At 43.5% G+C, this 23,483-nt stretch overlaps 1 protein-coding gene and 1 long non-coding RNA gene across 9 annotated transcripts in view; one reads left to right on the forward strand and one right to left on the reverse strand.

The window, feature by feature from the left end:
• The window catches only part of NUP214 (nucleoporin 214), an 81,449-nt gene that overhangs the window by 25,483 nt on the left and 32,483 nt on the right, over nt 1-23,483 (forward strand). For 5 of the 8 annotated variants that reach the window (XM_079962521.1, XM_079962518.1, XM_079962522.1 and 2 more), the window contains exons 18-25: nt 1,645-1,748; nt 2,375-2,557; nt 6,146-6,228; nt 8,195-8,278; nt 9,090-9,338; nt 14,812-14,967; nt 16,388-16,496; nt 20,199-20,274. In XM_079962521.1, coding sequence (XP_079818647.1) covers nt 1,645-1,748; nt 2,375-2,557; nt 6,146-6,228; nt 8,195-8,278; nt 9,090-9,338; nt 14,812-14,967; nt 16,388-16,496; nt 20,199-20,274 — 1,044 coding nt within the window. The remainder of the gene's footprint in view (nt 1-1,644; nt 1,749-2,374; nt 2,558-6,145; nt 6,229-8,194; nt 8,279-9,089; nt 9,339-14,811; nt 14,968-16,387; nt 16,497-20,198; nt 20,275-23,483) is intronic. The other 3 variants (XM_079962519.1, XM_079962523.1, XM_079962524.1) reach the window with 3 other exon arrangements.
• Nucleotides 1,095-2,527, reverse strand: LOC307208159. Its single transcript, XR_013835022.1, has 2 exons — nt 2,389-2,527; nt 1,095-1,725 (listed from the first exon to the last, which is right to left on the reverse strand). It is a non-coding gene; the product is annotated as an uncharacterized lncRNA (long non-coding RNA).

Genomic DNA, 23,483 nt, shown 5'->3' on the forward strand with positions numbered 1-23,483 from the left:
TTGCGCTTCTCCTCCCCTGGGGTGTCAGAAGTTAAACAAACTATTTCTCCCCTGTCGTGCTGAACTGTAAAATATTGAACTGAGCCTTGGCTGGTATTGTGTAATTGACACAGCTTGGATGCATGAGGATAATGTGGGATGCAACCTCTGAGCAGGAACCATAATTAAAGCAGTACCTTAGAAGGCTGAATGTAAGGTCAGGGTGTTAGTTAATCTCTTATTGCCCTTGGGTGATAACTCCCTTGCCATAAGAAGAACCCTGCTGGATCAGGCCAAAGGCCTACCTTCTCCAGCCTCCTGTTCTTACAGTGCCAGCCAGGTGCCACAGTGGGAAGCCCAGAAGCAAGACTGGAGTGCAGCTGCGCTGTCCCTACTTGCAGTTCCCAGCAACTGATAGTCAGAGGCATACTGCCTCTTTTTTTGCTATAAGGAATTAAAATAGAGGAAAGGTGGATAGCATTTCTCTCTCTCTTTTGACAATGCTCTTCAAAATAGCAACACATCCTTGCCGAAAGCAGCTGCCATCTCTCCCTACAAGTGTAGCAGCCAGCAAATCAATATCTTCCGCAGCCCTGCTGAGCTCTGAAGCCAGTGGAACAAGCACATTCATTAAACTAAAGAAGCCTTTTTGGGGACAATTTTCAATCATTCATGCACACCAGTTGAGGCTCCAACAGGCCCCCTGCAGGCAATAATCATCTTCCCCAAATGCCACATCTAAATTAAAATAGGGCATTGAGTCGTTGTTGCTTGTATAAACATGTGAATCTAGATCTGCAACGTGATACAGATAAGCAGAATCTGGCTGGATTCGACTGAAGGCCTGTCTGGCCCAGCATCCTTTTCTCACAGTGGCCAATCAGATGCCTCTTTGGAGCCCAGGAACAGCAACAGCCCTTTCCACTTTGGTCCCATTTTCTTGAAACCACTTCCATTATTAAATAACCCTTTTCAGTATACAAAATGCTTAAAGGTTCACTTTGCCCTCCCGGCACCACTGTGAGTTAGGCTTGAGACAAGTCTAAGCATGCAGCAGACTGAGGTGCAGGCTGAGGGAGGGCAGATCTGGTTTACATAAATCAAGAAAGACACCCTGATTTTCTCAAATTCATCCTTTATTTCTGCAAACTGCTTTGTACTCTACTATGGTACGTCAAGCCCTCTAACAATGCCTTTTCCCAAATCCCATCCAACCTGCCTTTCTCCAAAAGCTCCAGCGTCTTCCAGTGATTGGCTAGTTCCAGATGTGAAGCTACAAGTTTCCGACTGGACTATTTTAGTATCCTCAGGCTGCCCAATCACCAATAAGGCTAAAGCTGGGTCAGAGAAGATAGAAATGTTTTTAAATAAATGCCTTCTCTAAGGTTGTTTGCACTAATTCTTTGGTTATTTATTCATCCTGCCCCACCTTTCCTCAACTGGGTGCTGGAAGCCTCATTGAAATCTAGATAGATCACAGTCTGTTATTAACTACAGAAGGAAACCAAATCAGTATGGTTTTAAACTCTTGATAATCTTAATAATTTCTGAAACACGCCACACACACACACACACACACACACACACACACACACACACACTTGTGTAGTGTCCTGAGTGGATTAAAAATGATTCTAAATTCCCCACCCTCTTTTTTCTGGGCAGGAAATCCGGCGCTTACACCAGTACGTGAAATTTGCTGTTCAGGATGTGAATGATGTCCTGGATTTGGAGTGGGATCGGCACCTGGAACAGCAAAAAAAGCAGAAGTGAGTTTTCAAGCTTACTTCTTAGCTAAGTGATACTCAAAAAGCCAAGTGTCTTCAAATATCATAGTGCAGTTTGCAACATAAAAACACAAATATCTAGCATGATAACAAATGCCAGTTGGTGCAGCAGTAAAACTGCTGGCACATTTTCAAAGCTAAGCAGAGTCCAGTTTCAGGTTTCAAATTGGATGAGGGGACTGACTGGGTTGAGATTCTTGCATTGCAGGGAGTTGAACCAGATGACCCTCTGGGTCCCTTCCAGTTCCTCAGTTCTACAATTCGATGGTATCATAAAACGAAACAAAACCCCAGTTCTTATAAGAAAAGTCCTTCTGGTTTATGCCAATGGTCCATCCTGTTCTCATGGTGGCCGACCAGATAGCTGTAGAAAACCGATAAGCAGCATTCAAGGACACGAGCACTCCCTTCCTGTTGTCTCCATCTGCAGAGATTTAAAGTGTTATTCTCTGACCTAACATTTACAATCTGCATTTGTGCTTTAACTGTTTTAATATATGACATTCTTTAAATGTTTGCATTCTTTTGTTGTATTTTTCTCTGTTCTTTTGCCTCTCTCTTTCTCTCCCTGTTAAAATTTGGTTTCTGGTTTTTCCTTTTCCAAATAGGCACTTACTGGTACCTGAGCGCGAGACTCTCTTCAATGCCCTCACCAATAACCGGGAGATTATTGACCAGCAGCTGAAACGGCTGAAGAATTTGGTGGGCAGCCTGCAGGAGCTCCGCTTGTACAATCAGACGCCACGGTGGAGCCTATCCACTACCACCTCTTCCAGCAGCAGCATACAAAGGTGGGCATTGCTCAAGAAACTCCTCAAGCAGCTTTGCTTTCCCACTCTGCAGTGCATTGGTTCGTCTGAGTGCTGGGTCCAAAGCTTTGCCAAAGAAGGAGCATTGTGTCAAACCTAAGTTTTGCTCAGCGTAGACACTGAAAAGAATGAAGATGACTAAGTTAGGCCCATTAATTTCAAGAGGTTTACTATTTGAGTTGAACACAATCCATTGAAATTAATGGATCTATGTTGGTCATGTCTGTTAATTTCAATGGGTCTAATGTTCGATGTAAGCCACATTTTCCTTCCTTGTGTTTGGGTCTAGATGGAATGGAAAGTGTGTGTGTGTGTGTGTGTGAGTGTGTATACATACTTTTTTAAAACAGCGTGTATCTAGTGCTTGAGCCCCAAAGGGTGCTATGAATAACAGAGAACTTGGCAGTGGGACAAACTAAGTAGGCTTTTGAGCTTTCGGGGGTTGTGGACTGAAACAGATACGTGTGTTGAGCCATGTTCCACCCCCACCACCCACACACTCCTCCAACCCGTCACCAGCCCCATCCAGCTTTGTGTGTGTGTTTAATATCATTGAGTAAACATTTTCTGAAAATCTTTTCCTCTGTTCAGTTTGAATAACAGTGACTTTTAGTCTGTGGATTCTGTTAGAAACTGTATCCCACCATCCTTTATACTGAGCACAGTCGTACATGTTTACATGTCTAGAAGCTGCTTACCTTTGCCCAGGGGGCTTTGAGTTGCTCAAATTTCACCACCACCTTCCCCATCCCCAAGTACCACATTCTATACTATGGGAATCCCCTCCCCACAAAGAACATATCACGGCGGGTTTTATGGTGGGTAAGGGACTCAAGTTAGAGGGGAAGGAGATGGAAAAGTCAATTCCATGGGCAGATTCCACTTACGGAACTTGGAATCCAACCTCTTGTAACTGATAATGCAGGTGGATCTTTTTGTTCTGCCGGCCAGTTTAGTTTTCCTCAAAGGAACATGCCTGTAAACACTAGTTTCCTGTGAGTTGCTTGCTTTTCTTTCTCCATATGTACTTCAATGTCTAAATAGAATAGCATAGTGGTTAAGAGCTGCGAGCTAAAAAATGGTCCCTCTCTACTCAATATTTACAGTAGCTGAGTTCACTGGAAGCCAGCCTACATAAAGAGTTCTTATAAAACAGATGGCGGGGGACCTTTGGCCCTCCAAATGTGGTTGAACTACAGCTACCGTCCACCCCTGGCCAGTAGCCCAGGTGTGGTGGGAGTCATTGTACAGAACATCTTGAGGATCAAAGATTCCCTACTGTTTTTTTTTAAAAAAAATAAAACAGTAAATGCTCGCAGATGCAGCTCTATTTATGGGAAAACTGAAGTGGTTGTTTCAGACTTTGGATGCGGGGGCAGCCATGGTAGCAGCCCCCATTTCCCTCTGTTGAAGGACAGAGCTCAGTGTGTGCATGCCATGTGGCCTGTCCTGTATCCCCTACCTAGAGGTTTTCAACCTTTTTGAGTCCACGGCTGCCTTGACCAACTGTGTTCTTTCTGCAGCACCCCTGTGGGGCTCAGGAACCCAGTTATGTCACCCCTTGCCTGAAGGGCTATCATCTTCTTTCCCAAAACACCCTTCCTTGTGGAGTGTTCCTTCAGCCTCCTCTCCTCTCCCCTCTCCTTGGGAGTCCTCCAGGCAGCTGCCACCACTGGCCCTAGTCTCTGAACTCCCCCCCCCCCCCGCAGCCTCCCACTTGTCTCTTGATACAGTACGATACAATACTCTTTATTGTCATTGTCCCATACAGAACAACGAAATTGAAAAATCTACATAAGACATTCAAAACCCAACAAGCCTGCTATCCCAGCTATCCCAACCTGGTTAGCCCCCTAAAAACTCTGATGCCCCGTTTTTTAATACAGTATACTCCCATACAGACTCCTTACAAAGCGTTTAAAACCAAAATCACATTTGGGTAGAAACTGTTTCTCAGGCAGCTAGTCCTAGTCTTTATAACCCTGTACCTTATTCCAGAAGGCAGAAGCTGAAAGAGATCATTTCCGGGGTGCGCACTATCCTGCGCTATCTCTGCAGCTTTCTTATGGCACCTGGCAGCATAGATTTGATCCAAGGTGGGAAGAGTGCACCCAGTTATTCTCTCTGTAGTCTTTACAACCCTGGACAGCATTGTTTTTTCCCTGACTGTGCAGCTCCCAAACCACAAACACAGACCATAAATTAATACACTCTCCACAGTACAATGGTACAATGGTACCATTCCCAACAGCAAGGGCTGGCTGGCTGGGCTCTCTCACCCGCTTGTTTGCTTACTCTGAGGCCACTTCAGCTTCTGGCAACCAGCCCCACCCCCCACCCCCTGGCCAGCCCCAGAGGCACTATTTGCCTGGAGAGCTTGTAGCCAGGGCTGCTGCAACAAACAGCTGTGCAAGCTTTTGGGATGCAGAGATGTGAGAGGGCATCAGGAGGGAGAGAGGGACGGAGGCCAGTGTTTCGCCTGGCTGTCATTCAAGGCACCCCAGGGGGCCACAGCACACTGGTTGAGAACCACTGGCCTAACCTGCTTCCCACAATTGCAGTGGAGCCTTCTTTTCCTACTAACCATCACAGGAGGATGCTGTCCTATCACTTTGGAAATTCTTGTTTAATGAAACCAGACAGGTGCCTTTACTATTCCCTTTTCAGTGCCTATTTTTGGTTTAGGTAAGCTTGTCCAGACACAAAGAAACAGGAATTTAAAAAATATTTAAAATCCACAATAAGAAGAAAAAACACACATGAAAATTAATGTTGACATTCTGTCTATCTTGTCTTTCATAGGGCAAGCATGTTCAGATGTTGACATGTTTTAATCTCTCTTTAATTGCTAATGTTATTTCTTTTAAAAGGTTTTAAAATTTGTTTCGGGTTTTGTATTCCTAATTTTACTATTTCTTGTAAACTGCTTCGAGGTTTTATTTATTACAATCAGGTGATTTTATTGTTTTTGCTTTACTTTTTGTAAGCCACTTGGAGGTTCCATTTACAATTAAGTGCTATATTGTTGTTAAATAAAATATGGACATATTTTTCTTCTTCTAAGTGTCAGTAAGCATATAGGTAAGATGCATTGGCAACTTAGTGTCTTCCTCTGCACCTCATCATAGTATTACACTTTTTTGCTTCAGTTTCTTTTCCATCATCCGAGGAAGAGCTTTGATAAGTGTTGCTGCAGATGCCCCTGGTTTGTATATGAACTAAAATCGTATTGCAGTTTTTAAAAATTGAGCTAAAATTGGTATTCAGCCAAGCTGCATTCCAAGTAGAGCTGTTGAAATTTATCTAAATCAGCCATGTCCATTATTTTTGATGGGTATACTCTAAGTAGGACTAATGTTGGGTTCATCCCCATAAATATTTTAGCTTTGCCTTTAGCTAACTTTAAGTTGCTGAGACCACGTTTCTGCCATGGCTCATTGCTGTGCCAAGAATCCGACGTTAGTTGTGCTTTTTGAGTTCTTCAGAAACAGTAAATAGGGTCTGATTGATGCCTGGCTTCTTCTTTTTTCCTTTCCCTTTCTGTTGCTTTTCTAACTCTCATCAACTCAGCCTAGACAGTGAGCTGGAGAGCCTAAGTAACGCCTTGACAAAAGCTACTCTTCAACCTTCCACCAGAACTTCAAAATCACCAGGTAGTGACTACATTGGTCTGTTGTCATGTCCTTGTGTAGTGCTAATGTGTGTGGGTTTGTTTTCTGTGTAACAAGCACACTTTAGGGGACTCATTGCACAGAGATAATAATCAGTCTTGATTACTGTATAATAATTTATCAAGGTTTTGTACATCACAGTAAACCACACTATGACTTACGATGGGTGTGGAGAACCTTATGGCCCTCCAGATGTTGTTGAACTACAACTCCCATCAGTCCCAACCAGCATGTAGGATCCCAGGGAGGAGCTCACACCTGTTCCACTCCTCTTTTAGCTCAGCATAGTGTGGTACCTTGGCAACTGATTGTGGTAAAGGAAGAGCATCCCAAATCGCAATCCTGGGCTCAGAATGCAAGCTGAGCCAGCCCTTGACCTAAAAAGACTAGCAAAGCAACTGCGATCTGTTCTACAGGAGCCAGCACGTTCATGCTAAACCATGGTTTGTCTTAGTGTTAACATTTGAACCCAACCGCTGTATGAAATTATAACAAAATTTTGTCTAGCTTGAATCGCTTCTTCGAGCCTCAACCCTGCTTTTTTCCTGCACAGTGAAGCTATAAAACAAGTTAGAATATAGTCACAGCAATAAAAATGTAGATGGAGCAGCTACAGTATTGTCCATAAAACAACTGCTTTTGTGTGCTAAGTGTGAAGTAAAAAACCAAAACCAAAGCCCTAACTTCACAAGGTTTCAGAAATCCACCATGAAGATTCTACCAGCATCTTTAAGACTGGGCCGGGTGACTGATGAGGACTCGTTTTTCTTCTGGTTTGATGGTGATGTAATAAAGCAAAGGAGGAAATGAACCAAACATTGTATGCAGCTAAATTCTACTTGGAGTGGACTCAAGTTAGTCATGTTCATTAATTTCCGAGGATCTACTCTGAGTAGGTCTAACATTACATACAACCCCCCCCCCCAAGAATAATTTTTCATCCGTATTTTATTTTTTATGATTAACTGTTACAAATACTTCATATGAGGAGAGCTACAAGGCTAGCATGCGTAACTTGTTTCACTTTGCAACCATTCGTTTATATCAAATATTATAATCTTATTTAATCCTAAAATAGAGAATTACCTATGGCCACCTTTTCAGTAGGTGTTATGGACTACAAAAGCATGCTGGTGCTTGCGGGACTTGCAGTCCAAAACCTACAGAGGGTGCCAGGTTGAGGGAAGCTGTTCTCAGTGAAGGAGGGGGTCCATGGCGGTTGCTACTGGTTTCAAATCCATGGGCTGGCTTTCAGGTTAATTTGATAAAGTGTTCCCAGTACATCTGGGAAACTGAGTTCAACAAGCTGCACTATGTGTAACTAGCAATTTGGTATCTCCTAACATTTAATTTAGGACGCGGGTGGCGCTGTGGGTAAAACCTCAGCGCCTAGGACTTGCCGATCGAAAGGTCGGCTGTTCGAATCCCCGCGGCGGGGTGCGCTCCCGTTGTTCGGTCCCAGCGCCTGCCAACCTAGCAGTTTGAAAGCACCCCTGGGTGCAAGTAGATAAATAGGGACCGCTTACCAGTGGGAAGGTAAACGGTGTTCCGTGTGCTGCGCTGGCTCGCCAGATGCAGCTTGTCACGCTGGCCACGTGACCCAGAAGTGTCTGCGGACAGCGCTGGCTCCCGGCCTATAGAGTGAGATGAGCGCACAACCCTAGAGTCTGTCAAGACTGGCCCGTACGGGCAGGGGTACCTTTACCTTTACCTTTAACATTTAATTTACTCCTGCTCAGAGTAAATGTATTGAAATAGTAGGGCATGACTTACTTCAGTCCATTACTTTTAAATGGATCTGCTCTAGAACTCTGTTGGCTAGAAACCTTTGTCTTTTTTTTATTTAATGGATGTAAGGATTTGCAATTGAAACTGAATGCCTGCAGGATTATAAGGGTCCATACTGGCAGTGCTTGATAAATAATCACACTTCTTGCTTCTCTTCTAGCCAAACTGTCCCCTGTGAAGCAGGCCCAGCTGAGGAATTTGCTTTCTAAGAGGAAGGTGCCGCCTGTAAGGACAACTGCACCAGGTATCCTCTGGGACTTGAAAATAACTTCATCACTTGGCAAAGTTGTTTTTCCAACTGTCTGCTCCCCCTGACACACAGACACACACAATAGCCTGCCTTTGCCATTAGATGGAGCCAGCTGCAAAGCATTGCAATATATTCCTCTCCTCTTCAAGGGGTCCTTCTGTTCAGGGTAGCCATGCTTTCCTCCTCTACTAGCTGTAAGGGGCTCTATCAGACCAATTCACCATCCAACACATTTTGTATATTTCTTTTTTAATTGACAACTTGGCATTCTGTAGCTCCACTGACCATGCTTGGTCTTTATTGGCCTGCTTTTGGGGGGGCTCCCCTTTGAGAGTTGTTGGGGTGTTGTTGTTTTTGTCCTTCTACAATCCTTGGGATTTGCTTGAGTATGCTGTTGCCTCCCTCCTGTTTCCAAGTGCTTGGTTCCATTTTAAATTAATCTAAAGCTGCTTGCACACTGTACATTTTAAACATGCACCCTCCCTCAAAGCAGCATGAGAACTATGGTTTACCCCTTGGAGCTAGAATTCTCAGCAACCTTAAGCTACAGGTCCCATGATTCTTTGGGGGAAGCTATGTGCTTTAAATGTATTGGCAGTGTATGCAGTCTAAGCCAGTTTTAATCTTGGGGTTGCTGGGTCAGAGCAAAGGCACCTCAAGATATCAGAGTGCCAATATCCCGTCACATCTTGTTCCATGACTCTTCCTTCTGAAATACCACCCACCCCCTCAAAGCTACTGTATAAGCTTCCAAATCAGGAAGGCTTCCTGTTGCTCTCATCCCCTCTTTGCCTTATGATTTCAGCCAACCTCTCCCAGTCAGCCTTCCTGTCCTTGAGATACGATGAAGATTTGGATGATGTTAGCTCCACGTCTTCCATTGCCCAGTCCCTGGAGAATGAGGATGTTCAAGCCCCAGATCCAGAGGAAGAGGAGGTTGCCCCAATCCAAGTTCCCCGGCATGCCCCCGTTGTCCGAACCCCCTCAATTCAGCCTGGTCTAATGATACAGCCCCTCCCTCATGGCAAACCCCACATCCCAATGGGCACTTTGAGTGAGTAGACTATAGAATGCACATCTTTCTCATTTTGTGTTTCATTTTGCAGGATTTTTGTTTGTCAGTTTTGTTGGGAGACCAGGTGCTGAGTTGAGTTGAGATGACTAGATGCTGGGGAAACAATTGTAGAAATCTAAATATTGTAGCAGGATTAAAATAAACTGCAGAAAGGAAAGTGTAAAGTGTAAAATGAAAACCTGCTGGAGGGAGGGAGGGAGGGAAGTCCGCGCTTGGTAGAGCGATGAAAAAACAAGTGGGTATAAGATTATGGAACTTTATTGTATTTGTTTTGTTTGTTTGATTTATGCTAAACAAAATTAATAAAAATGCATTTGAAAAAGAAGAAGAGATGACTAGATGCTGAACTGAGTTGACTCGATGCTGAGCTGAGTTAAGGTGGACCATTAGTCAGATCAAGTATATTAGTTTTCCTATGTTTTCATGATTGGAATCTCTTTTGCTGAAAACATGGACACTTTATGCCAAGAAACCTAAATTCTCCACTGACTCATCCTCAACCTAATTCTTCACACATTCTTTTGCTCATTTTGCTGAAAATTGCTCAACCTCTTTCCTTCTGGGCCTCAGTATTCTGACTTATTGAGTTTCTGGCTGCAGGGTCTGTGAGGGAGCAAAATTTTTTGTTGTTTCACTATTATGCTGCCCTTCTTCTAACAAGCTTAGGGCAGCAAACATGGTTTCCTTCTCCCTACTACAGTGGTACCTTGGAAGTCGAGCGGAATCGGTTCTGGAAGTCCGTTCGACTTCCAAAATGTTCAGAAACCAAGGCATAGCTTCCAATTGGCTGTAAGAAGTTCCTGCAGCCAGTTGGAAGCTGCGGAAGCTCCGTCGAACGTTCGGTTTCCAAAGAACATTCGCAAACTGGAATACTCACTTCTTGGTTTGCAGCAGCATTTGGGAACCAAAATGGATGAGTACCAAGGCACTCGACAACCAAGGTACTACTGTATATCTTCACAAGAACCCAGTGTGGTAGGTTAGGTTGATAACAATTGACTGGCCCTGGGGTATTGACCTCAGAGAGTCCCCAGTTCCTTGCATGGCAGTTCCAGGCCTTTCTGGCAAGGGTTAATGGGAGATGTCACCTCAAACATCTGATTGGTAAAGGCTGTTTTTTTGTTTGTTTAGATTTTAAAATTTACAAACAATTGTCAAACAACCAAAACGGAAAGAGAATTCCATTGATTCCCCTGGACTTCCTTCTCCTTGTGTTAACCTCCCTCCCTTGCATCTTCTCTATTAATCCAAATCTATTCTATCTCCATTACAACCATAATTCATCATTAAACTACAAGTATTATTCCAATCCTACTAATAATTTTAATTTAAGAACTTTGCTTCAGGATGAGAACAGAAATCGTGTGGCGGCAGCGGGAGGCCCCATTAGCTAAAGTGGTACCTCAAGTTAAGAACAGTTTCAGGTTAAGAATGGACCTCCAGAACGAATTAAGTTCTTAACCTGAGGTACCACTGTAATACTTGTAGTTTAACTATGAATTATAGAATCATAGAATCAAAGAGTTGGAAGAGACCACAAGGGCCATCGAGTCCAACCCCCTGCCAAGCAGGAAACACCAACAGAGCACTCCTGACATACGGTTGTCAAGCCTCTGCTTAAAGACCTCCAAAGAAGGAGACTTCACCACACTCTTTTTTTTTTTTTAATAAAATTTTTATTAATTTCCAAATTTTTAACAAACACAAAAACAACATAAAAACAAACACAAAAAATCATATTTTCTTTACCTTATTTCCATAAACCTCTTTTCCCGGACTTCCCCATACCTTCCCCTTTTTGCATCCTTTATTTAGAGACTTCACCACACTCCTTGGCAGCAAATTCCACTGTCGAACAGCTCTCACTGTCAGGAAGTTCTTCCTAATGTTTATGGTTGTAATGGAGATAGAATCGATTTGGATTAATAAAGAAGATGCAAGGAGGGGAAGTTAACGTAAGGACCCACAAAGGGGAAGAAGGAAGTCCAGGGGAATTGACGGAATTCTCTTTCCGTTTTGGTTGTTTGAAAATTTTTAAGGTAAATTATATATTTTACCCATTCCTTATTAAATTTTTGGTGTTCCTGATTTCTGATACTTCTGGTCATTTTTGTCAGTTCAGCATAGTCCATCAGCTTAATCTGCCATTCTTCTCTGGTAGGGACTCTGTCTTCTTTCCATCTTGGGAACGTACATAAATAGTCTTTTCTGGTCCATTGGTATTTTAGCACCTAGAATTCCTAGAAGGAAAGCTTTGGGTTTTTTAGAAAAAGTTATTTTAAACAGTTTCCCCCCAGTTTATTATATATCATCTCCCAGAATTCTTTTACTACTTTACAAGTCCAACATGTATGGTAAAAGGTGCCTTCTTTTTCCTTGCATTTCCAGCATGTATTTGACCTTGTTTTATACATTCTAGCTAATTTGCTAGGAGTTTTCATATAATTTTCTTTCAAAATATGACCTCCTGTAAATTTCAAATCCCAATTCCGTAACTTCTCCCATGGTGTAAATTGGGAGTTTTTCATTCAGCGTTTATTCTGCTTAAGATCATCCTCAATATTATTTATGTTCTTTTTGCCGGCTCAGTATAAGGTAAAGGGACCCCTGACCGTTAGGTCCAGTCGCGGACGACTCTGGGTTTGCAGCGCTCATCTCGCTTTACTGGCTGAGGGAGCCGGCGTACAGCTTCCAGGTCATGTGGCCAGCGTGACTAAGCCGCTTCTGGCGAACCAGAGCAGCACACGGAAACACCGTTTACCTTCCCGCCGGAGCGGTACCTATTTATCTACTTGCACTTTGACGTGCTTTTGAACCGCTAGGTTGGCAGGAGCTGGGACCGAGGAACAGAAGCTCACCTCGTCGCAGGGATTTGAACTGCCGACCTTCTGGTCAGCAAGCCCTACGCTCTGTGGTTTAGACCACAGCACCACCCACGTCCCTTGGCTCAGTATAGTTTTGAATAAAATCTTACAAAATGTTTTCTTATATCTTTCGGATTATCTATAACTTTACCTTCTATATTGAGCTTGAAATCAGAAATCAGGTCTTGCCAGTTAAGTACATGTAAATGTTCCCTCTCACAGAGAAATAATAATAATAATAATAATAATAATAATAATAATAATAATAATAATAATGTCTTATTCCAACCAGGAGAAGCATGTGTCAGGAAAATCCATTAATAATCTGAATAATCCAATACTGGGGTAAATCTGCCAATAACAGTAAGATCAAAAAAGAAAAAGGGAGATTATAATAAAAATTAATAATAAAACCAAAGATGATAATAATAATAATAATAATAATAATAATAATAATAATAATAATAATAATTAATACGCCAACAAAGTCCATATACTTTATTCAAATATTTTTATATTTCTGGTGAAAATTAATTACTAATAGGAAAAATAAAGTAAAATATATACCTTATAGATTGTTCCCATGTAGATTTTTCTAAAAAAACACGTCCGGGGAGGACCTCTTTTTTACACCCCCCAACATTTGCTAAATTCATTTCCATTTCAATATGCAGTTTGTTATTTAAAAAATTCAGAGCTATAAACTTTTGGAAAAGTTACTACTTTGATAGTTTTTGCCATGGAGCTGTGTTGGAGCCTGGTGCTTTTGGCTCAGTCTCTCCCCCCGCCCCCCGCCCAACTCTTTTCAGAGCAATGAGTGGGGAAAAGAGCTCGGCAATTGCATTGCCGGACTCCTCAGAACCCAAAAGGACCTTTGGGCTTTCTTGGGGGTGCACAGTGCCCTCATGCTTCTCCCAATTCACTCACTGTCCAACGCCATTCCACAGTAACCAGGACGTTGGTAACCAGGACGTTGGCTGTTTTAACCACTACACTTCAGTGGCTTGGTAGATAGGTGTACAATGAAGGTGGTTGGACTGGATAGCCATATTCATGTGAGAGAGGTGGCTCTATAGCCCCTAGAAAGTCAGTAGGCCGTAAATGAAATGGAAGCTTTGTGCATCCTATACTAATTCTGTGCATAAGCAGCAGGATTAAAGATACTAGTAATTTTGTAATGGTTGGGTTGATCTGAGACTGGATCTTCCTGTGCAGTTTGTTCAAAATAATAATAATAATAATAATAATAATAATAATAATAATAATAATAAATTTATACCCCGCCCATCTGGCTGGGTTTCCCCAGCCACTCTGGGTGGCTTCCAACAAAATATTAAAATACAGTAGTCGTATCAAACATTAAAAGCTTCCCTAAACAAGGCTGCCTTCAGATGTCTTCTAAAAGTCTGGTAGTTGTTCTCTTTGACATCTGGTGGAAGGGCGTTCCACAGGGCGGGTGCCACTACTGAGAAGGCCCTCTGCCTGGTTCCCTGTAACCTCGCTTCTTGCAGTGAGGGAGCCACCAGAAGGCCCTCGGCGCTGGACCTCAATGTCCGGGTAGAACAATGGGGGTGGAGACGCTCCTTCAGGTATACTTAGCCAACTTCGACATACGCAGCCATGAAGCCCTTATTGAAAATCTGTTTATGGCAGGAAACGTTGTTGCAAAGTGCTGGAAATTCATAATGGGCCACTACACACGATAGTATGGTTGAGGAAAGCCTCTTGGGAGGCAGAACTAATAACGTTAACAGATTAACACATCCTTTGGGAATGGAAGTGGAAATTGTGATGAGCTGTTGCAAAGATAGGACCCTTTTGTGTAAATTCTGATTATTACTGTACGGGTTCTCAGAGGACCTTTTGCTTTCTGTTTTGGTCTCATATCGTTGCAATATTTAAAAAAAAAAATGCACACAAGGCCTCAAAGCCCTTGGCCCAGAACCAGATAACCACAGAACTGATTTCATATGAGTGCTGTGGACTTAAGACTCTGAAATAGCAACCTCCCCAGCTGTCTAGCAAACTGTTTTTAAAAGGGTCCTTCAAGAGCAGTTTGTGGTAGGGAACAGCAGAGCCTGATTATTCAAAGGGAGGAAAGGAGAAGGAAACTAAAACCCATCTTTCTTTCCCCTTCCATGGTTCTTTTAATTTTCCCATAATTTCTGCATAGTCTGCAAAGCTTGGTTTCCAAAGCCTTGATCATCTTAGTTGCACATGTTCCAGTTTCTCAGTATTCATCTTAAACTGTGTGGCCAAGAACTGGACACAGTCCTGTAGTCGGGTCTGACCAAGGCAGAGTGGAACTGGTTATTTCCCTTCATCTGGACACTATACTTCTGTTGATGCAACCTAGAATTGCATTAGCTTTTTTTGCTGCTGCATTGCACTGTTGGCTCATGCTAAGCTTGTGATCTACTAAGACCCCTAGATCCTTTTTACATGTAGTACTGGAAAGCTAGGTGCCCCCCATCTTATATTTGGGCAGCTAGTTATTCCTGCCTAAGTGTAGAACCTTACATGATGTTTACAAGATGTTTGATTCTCTGCTGTTCATAGTAACTTAACAATCTCCCACCCCATTCCAGTAGCCATGCCCAGAATCATCCCCCAAGGGGCAGACAGCACAATGCTGGCAACAAAGACAGTGAAGCACGGAGCCCCCGCTCCTTCCACTGGCCTCCCAGCACCCCAGGCAGCAGCAGAAGCAGCATTGCGGAGACAGATGGCTACCCAGAACCCAGGTAAACCTCACATTCTGACCAGGTATCGATTTGGGGTTTCTAATGATTCTGTACATCTCAAAGGGACACAGATGTCTCTGTGGTCTAAACCACTAAGCCCCTCGGGCTTGCTGATCAAAAGCTCAGTGGTTCAAATCCCCGTGATGGGGTGAGCTCCAGTTGCTCGGTCCCTGCTCCTGCCAACCTAGCAGTTCGAAAGCACCCCCAAAAAGTGCAAGTAGATAAATAGGTACCGCTCCGGCAGGAAGGTAAACGGTATTTCCATGCACTGCTCTGGTTTCACCAGAAGCGGCTTAGTCATGCTGGCCACATGACCCAGAAAAACTGTCTGCAGACAAACGCCGGCTCCCTCGGCCTGTAAAGCGAGATGAGCGCTGCAACCCCAGAGTCGTTCGCGACTGTCAGGGGTCCTTTACCTTTACCTTTTTGCACATCTTCTCACTTTTTATCTTGGGTTTTCCTTGAGAAGTTTTTCACCCCATTGATGAAAGCAAAAGAGGAGGTTTAATCATGACTGAAAAAGAGGGGTTGGTTCAGAAAATAGTTCAATGGAGTCTCATTGGTCACTTGGTCATCTTCCAAACCAGCTCAGCATGTGAAGGGAATGAGAGCACACAGCCTTCTTCCACTCCTAAACAATGTTCTGCCCCGCTTGTGTGGATTAGATAAATTCATGAAGAGCGAGGCTATCAATGGCTGCTATATAAAAATCATATGCAAAGAGTAATGCAGCACAGCAGCACATAACAACCTCACACAAAAATGCTGACGGGCACACAACTGTAACAATCATATACTAATAAGAAGAACATTGCAGTCTGGCAGATACCATTACCCTTGTGCAGAGTACATTTCGGCAAGGCCTACAGGGGAATCACGTGGTCCCAAATCATCATTTTACTGAAGAATCTTCTAAGAAGCCAATAATAGATGATTTCAAGACCCTGATTGCAATCCTCACCCCGGGGAAGACTTCAGGGACGCCAGTCTCTGAAAGAGGTTATACTGGGTCTCAAGAGGTGATGCCACTGAAGGGCCCAAACGTATAGACAGATTATTACAATTGTGTGCACTTAGCATTTTTTAGCCATGGCCTTTGATGGCTACTAGCCATCCTCTGTTGGAGGCAGTGCACCTCTGAATCCCAGTTTTATTTATTTATTTTTATTTAGAACATTTGTACTCTGCTCTTTGGCCAGAAAGGCTCCTAGAGCAGCTTACACACACTCAAAACAAGACTGTCTTGCAGTCTAAGAATGAGCACAACACACCTGGAGATGCCAAGGGTTGAACCTGGGGCCTTCTGCATGCAAAGTGGGTGCTCTTTCTCTGAATAGGCAGCCTCTTAACCTTGTCTGGTTAATCATAGTCAGGTTATTTTAACCATTAGCATGTCTCTTTATTATCATTATGTTTAAAGCTGCGAGTGCTTCCTTAACTGAATCAACTTTGAAGAATGTCCCTCAGGTGGTGAATGTGCGAGAACTCAAGAGTAATACTTCTCCTCCAGCTGTTTCTACAATAATAGGGTAGGTAAACCCTTTTAATTTCCTGCTCACCTTTCAAATGTCTTGTCTTTGTTTAAGCCACGCTTGCAGGAAGGTTCAGCTGTCAGCAGGGCAGTGTAATTGTTTCAGAAAGGCAGTGGTGAGCCTCTGCTTGGGCTCCTGAAGCTGGTTGGCTTGTTTTTAAAGGAGCAAAGGGGCCATTGAGAAAGAAGAGGCTCTCTGTATTCCATGGTCTTGGCTTTCGTCTTATTTTAAAGTTTCTAGTCCCCTGGCTTTCCAGAATTAAACTGCATGTTGATTTAGTGAACCGGAATGCAAATACAGGCATCCCCCACTTGCATGTGATTGACTTGCACATGGCCCATATACAATGTGCATGACCCGCCTAACAGCTGATGTGTGCTAGCACAGCCACCACTACTGCTTTTCCGCTCGTCCTCTAGCTTCCTTCCAGTTCTAGAGTTTCAATTCCAGTTGAAGTTGTATATTTGGTACAGTATTTTTCTCTGGATTGGAGAGAGAGCGGCGCAGAGAGCATTTAATGGGAGTTTAGAGGTTGCTCCCTACTTAAAGCGATTTTCACTTATGCACACGAGGCTCTGGGATGTGACCCCCGCATAAATTGGGAGTTGCCTGTACATTCAACCTTCCTGAAGTCACATGGAGGATACAAGTTTCTGATTTTTATGTCCACCTCCTTCACCCCACCACCCCACCTTGCCATTCCCAATTAAGCACGATAGCACCTGGTGCGTGTTTATCGCTTCAGAGCATCTCCAAACAAATCCCCAGCCAGATGGTCAAATATGCGTAGTTGTCTATACACTTGCTAACTTGGGAACAAAGTGCCTTATACCAGGTTAAATGGGTCCATGTAGCTCAATATTGTCTCCATTTACTGGCAGCAGTTCTCCAGGATTTCAGACAGGGGTTTCTCACAGGCCTGACTAGAGTTGTCTGGGACATTCTGCATGAAAAGCAGATTCTCTACCACTGAGCCATAGCTTTCCCCCCTCTCAGCTGCTGCTGCTTCTTTGCAAATTGCCCCCTTTTTACGGTGTAAAAGACATCACCTGTCATTCCTTTATGTAAGCTGGCAATTGACTGGTATTCCATCCTGAAAGGTGAATTGGCCACATTTTGGTTTATGTCCCCTTCTTTTTGTTTGTCATTCACGAACTCCTTCCATTGTCTGCCTTTCCCCCCCACTTTTTTCCCTTTCCTTTCCTTTCCTTTTTTTTATTTTTACAATGTGAAAAATTAACCTCCTTGCAAACTAGCATAAGATCTGCCTGCTTTTTTGGCCATCCGTCTGCTCTGTTTATTCCCTCTGCTACTGTGAAAAACATCTGCTCTGTCATATTGTGCTTGCCAGCCTGTCTTTTATATATATCCTGCTGGGATTTTGCACATACTTTATCTGATGCCACTGATGGTGATGGTTACGTCTCATAATCCCAGCACATGGCTGGTTCAAGGGTTAAATATTAATTAGGAACATGATTACCCTAGGAAGAGAGAGAGAGAGAGAGAATGAGAACTGGTCAGGACATAGAAAGATGCTTTATACTATGTCAGACCATTGATTTAAAGCGTATCCTCTACCATCAAGAAGAAGAATCTTTATTTGCATGTGCCACTAGCCATAGCAATAAAATAAAATACAATGTACCCAACATAGAGGTAAAAACTTAACTATATAAAATACATTCTGGAGGTTTACATCAACAATCAAATAACAGATCTTATTCTAATTGCGCCTGATAAAAAAAATTGCAGTTTTTGCTGTCACCTGGTTATCTTGATCTGCTAGAAGAAAAGTCACAGTAGCAATGGTTAAGTGACCTGGTATGGACAATAGTAGAGGGGTAATAACGTCACTCTTCAAATATTTATAAAGGGTGCAAGGTAGAAGCACATGAGCTACTGGTTCAATACTGCCATCTCCACATTTGGCATAAGCTTTTTTCCAATAAAATCGACCCTCAAGTAAAAAGCTGATGACAGTATATTTAATCTTGCGTAAGTGAAAATGCACCTGTGTTTTGGAATTGTTAAATTTTGCAAATGGTGTGCCAACGTATCAAAATGTCTAGGTGGAAAATAATCATACCATGGACAAAATTTCCTCATGCTCTACCATCAAGCTGCAGCCACTTCCCAAATAGGTACACAGAGAGCTGTAACTGCCTTGTAACGAAGTTTGACCATTGACCCATCTATTTCAGTACTGTCTTCACTGACTGGCAGTGGCTAACCAGGGTTGAGATGCCAGGGATTGATTCATGTTATTGTCAGTGTGACAAAAAATAAAAGAACCCAATCTATGTAAATGGAGAAGTGTGTTTGTGTGTATACACACACTCACACCAAAGGGGAACGCAACACTTTCTCTGTGCATCCCCTACCCACTCCTGGCTGTTGCTGCAAGCAAGCCTTCTGCAAACACCCTCACAAAAAGAATTCTCTTGGATCAGACCACAGGTCTTCTGCTATCAACAGGAACCAAGAAGAAGCCCACAAGCAGTGTAGGGGTGGGGGTGCATCTTGAGTGTGTTTGCCTTGCTGGGCTGTGCCTGTGAACTCTTATAAAGCCTCTAGCTTGCTTGTTTGGATGGAGGGTAGAGAGGGGTGGATCAGTGTGTTTGTAGAAACTAGCCTACTGTACGAAAGTAAAAAATTTACAATGATTGCTTCTCATACTTTTGCCTCTTGCCCCACCTCCTATTGGCATGTTGCCCCCAGAAGGGAATGCAGCCCTTGGAGGAAGGATGGGATAAAAATGGAGTAAATATGAAAGCAGTAAAAAGGCTAGAGAATTCCTATCTCTGGTGTGTTTGATTGAGTCTCTGCACTAGGCATAACCCATCCGAACTGATGGAGCAGAGACTCATGTAAACATACTCCAAGCTGCCACTGATTTGAAGGGTGACTCTACTGCGTCTTGAATGATGTTATGGACCCAATCTTGTCCTATGCAAAGATGGAGGAGAATTATGCAATCTTGGCAGAATGTAATCGGCACAACAGTAACTCATGAAGGGGTGCAGCAGGCAACACGCCCTTTGAGAATCTTGCATTTTCTTTTGGCAGCTTAGCATTTATGCTGTCACACAGAGTTAATCCTCATCATCTCCAGGAAGGGCTGGGAGAGAGCCTCTGCCATTCAGTGTACAGTGAGGGGGGGAGAAGTATTTGATCCCCTGCTAAATTTGCCCGTTTGCCCTCTGACTACTTTGGTGGCTACTTTGGTGGATCTGCAAAGAGGAGTGGGACAAAATACCTCCTGAGATGTGTGCAAACCTGGTGGCCACCTACAAGAAACATCTGACCTCTGTAATTGCCAACAAGGGTTTTGCCACCAAGTACTAAGTCATCTTTTGCAAAGGGATCAAATACTTATTTCACTCATTATAATGCACATCAATCTCTGACTTCTGTCTTCTGGGTTTCTGGGGGTTTTTCCTGTTGTTATTCTGTCTCTCACAGCTACATTAAACCTACCACTACAATTATGGACTGGTCATTTCTTTATCAGGGGGCAAACAGGCAAATTTAGCAGGGGATCAAATACTTTGCCCCCTCACTGTAGGAAATACTGAGCTATATGCACCCCAACAATCTGGCTCATTCAATGGCAGCCTCCTTTGTTCCTGTTTTTTGTTTGTTGAATTCTTTGGTGGTTTGTTTGGCCTCTGAAATCTTTTCCTTTTCCTTTTCCAGGTCATCGGTTCCTCAGTCGGCTGCACAAGCTGTCCACCAAGTTCTGGCAACTGTAGCTACCAATCAAGTGAGCCAGGTATCGCCCGTCCCTTGAAACTTCTTTTTCTTTATAGACCTTTCCTTTCGTAAGGACCAGAGTTTTTGCTAAGGGGTGTATCTCAGTACTTGAGCACTTACTTTGCATGCAGTAAACCTCAAATTCAATCCCTGACATCTCCAGTTAAGGCTGGGAGAGAGTCCCTAGCCTGAAACCCCTGGAGAGCCACTACAAGTCAGTGTAGGCAATACTGAGCCAAATGGACCTAAATGTCTGACTTGTACATAAGTTTAGCTTCTTATGTCCTGTCCCATATGACACCACTGTTGAAACATTAGCACTAGCTGTCCCTCTACTACCAAGCCAAGTTCAAGGTCCATGTATTCATTTACAAAGCCCTGAACTGCATAGATCCAAGATACTGCCTAATAATCCTTTATATCCCAGCTTGATCACTGAGAATCATCTGCAGGAGTGTGTCTGGTCATACCCCAAGCTGGTGAGGCTTGTTTGATGACAACAAGAAACCAAGCGTTTAGTGTCATCGGCCCAGTTCTGTGGAACACTCTGCCACTGGAGATTCAGTGGACATCTTCTGTGCCAACTTTTAAATGCCTGTTGCTAACTATTCTATTCCACCAGGCCTGTGCAGGTGACTAATATTATATTGTTAGGGAAATATTAGGGCTCAAGTCCAATACTCTGGGCTCAGCCCTTCTTACACACATTTCCATTCTATACAGTCATACTTCATGTTTCATCCACTTCAGGTTATGTGTTTTCGTGTTGCATCCTGCGGCAACCTGGAAGTACTGGAATGGGTTACGTCCGGGTTTTGCCACTCACGCATGCGCAAAAGCGCTAAATTGCACCTTGTGCAGATGTGGCGCTTCGGCTTGCGTCAGTTCCATGTTACGGACAGGCCTCCAGAATGGATCCCGTCCATAACACGAGGTTCCACTGTAATTATCCAACAATCCCTCCCTTTGTTCAGAAAAAAAGCCCCCTTACCTTTGCTTTGGAAGTCATACTTCTCCTTTAAACTTCCAACCATTTGTTTCACTTTCTTTTTTGGCTTTCTGCTTCATTTTTCTTTCAACTTATGTGCACACAGCATTCATGACACATGCTTAATGCAGCCTGAACGTAATTCTTTAACACCTTCTCTACAATACCCTATTTACTTGCCAACGTTACAATCTCAGTTACATCCTGCTGATGCCCTTTGTAGCTCTAGAGATCACACACAGAACAAGCAATAATAACAGTATGACAAGTAAGCCTAGGATGTTGTACTCAAAATATTACAGTAGAACTATAAGCAATTCAAGGGGGAGCTATGGAATAGAGTCCATGAATCAGATACAGTGGTACCTTGGGTTACATACGCTTCAGGTTACACACTTCGCTAACCCAGAAATAGTGCTTCAGGTTAAGAACATTGCTTCAGGATAAGAACAGAAATTGTGCTGCGGCGGCGTGGCAGCAGCAGGAGGCCCCATTAGCTAAAGTGGTGCTTCAGGTTAAGAACAGTTTCAGGTTAAGAATGGACCTCCGGAACGAATTAAGTACTTAACCCGAGGTACCATTGTATTTCAGTCCCAAAGGTTTTCGGAAGGCATGTATCCCTGTGAGGAAGAATCATAAAATCATAGAATTGCAGAGTTGGAAGGGACATTGAGGATCATCTAGTCCAACCCCTTGCAGCACAGGAATACACAGCTATGCAGGAATATGCAGCTTCCCCATATGGGGATTGAACTTGCAGCCTCGGCATTATCAGCACCATGCTCTAACCAATTGAGAAGAAACACGCAAAACAGAATGAGAACCAAGGATTGCTCTTTTCAGGCCCAAAAAAATTGTCTGAAGGATGACAGTCTTTGTTCTCTGGATCAATCCATGTGATTGGGCATCCAAAGGAGAAAAGAAGGCATGCAAGGAATGGGCTTGCCCCTTCTCCTCAGGTGGTAGGAATGGTATGACCCACACAAGTTGATCATAACACACATCTATGGTGTTCAGATAGGTGTTGTTAAGCTCCTGCTCCTCTTCTTTTCCACTGGGGAATCGAGTTTGAAGGATCTATATCCCTGGCCTCCAAGATCAAGTCGTAGTTGTCTTGAGGCCATTAGGAGGACGCACCTTTTTACACCAGGCTGTGGCTTGTGGTGCTTGGCAGCAGCATGGGAAGCGAGGAACACTTGCAACAGTCCAGTTTCAGGGTGCGAGGGAACATAGATCCAGTCTCCAGGTTCCAATGATAAAGATCCTTCAGTGGTTCTAGGAGGGTTCCTAACCCCTTTTGGATAGAGAAAATCTCTGTGCCCTCATTATTATCCCACTTTTCAGACACCTGTAATTTGAAGAAATAGCAGGAGACTAAAAGCAGAGTTCATCAGGGGCTTTCAAGAGAGTCCCATTCATTCCACAAGCCTCACTAGTTAGCAGGGCAAGAATAGGCCCATTAGCAGCAAGCTAGTCTTCACTCTTCGTAGTGGCAAAGCCTCTTCTGCCACAGGAAGTTTTTTAGACTGTGCACCCTGTCCCTTTTTAACAAAGTTATTGGCCTAATTTTTCTTACAAATATGTTAGTGGTTGCCTCTGTATTAGCTTTAAAACAAGGAGAACCTAATCCAGTTTTTAGCAGCCACAGGTGCTGCTGCTGTTCATTCCTCCCTCCTTTTTGTGTGTGTAAAACCCATTCCTGCCTGCAGGCTGTCTTGCCAGAGTGGTGCATGCTCTAGTTATCTCTCACTTGGACTACTGCAATGCGCTCTATGTGGGGCTACCTTTGAAGGTGACCCGGAAACTACAACTAATCCAGAATGCGGCAGCTAGACTGGTGACAGGGAGCGGCTGCCGAGACCACATAACACCGGTTTTGAAAGACCTACATTGGCTCCCAGTACGTTTCCGAGCACAATTCAAAGTGCTGGTGTTGACCTTTAAAGCCCTAAACGGCCTCGGTCCAGTAAACCTGAAGGAGCGTCTCCACCTCCATCTTTATGCCCGGACACTGAGGTCCAGCTCCGAGGGCTTTCTGGCGGTTCCCTCACTGCGAAAAGACAAGTTACAGGGAACCAGGCAGAGGCCTTCTCGGTCTGTGGAACGCTGTCCCACCAGATGTCTAAAGAGAAAAATAACTACCAAACTTTTAGAAGACATCTGAAGGCAGCCCTGTTTAGGGAAGCTTTCAATGTTTAATAGGTTATTGTATTTTAGTGTTTTGTTGGAAGCCACCCAGA

The sequence above is a fragment of the Podarcis cretensis genome, assembly GCF_951804945.1.
Source record: "Podarcis cretensis genome assembly, chromosome: Z".
NCBI lineage: Eukaryota > Metazoa > Chordata > Lepidosauria > Squamata > Lacertidae > Podarcis > Podarcis cretensis.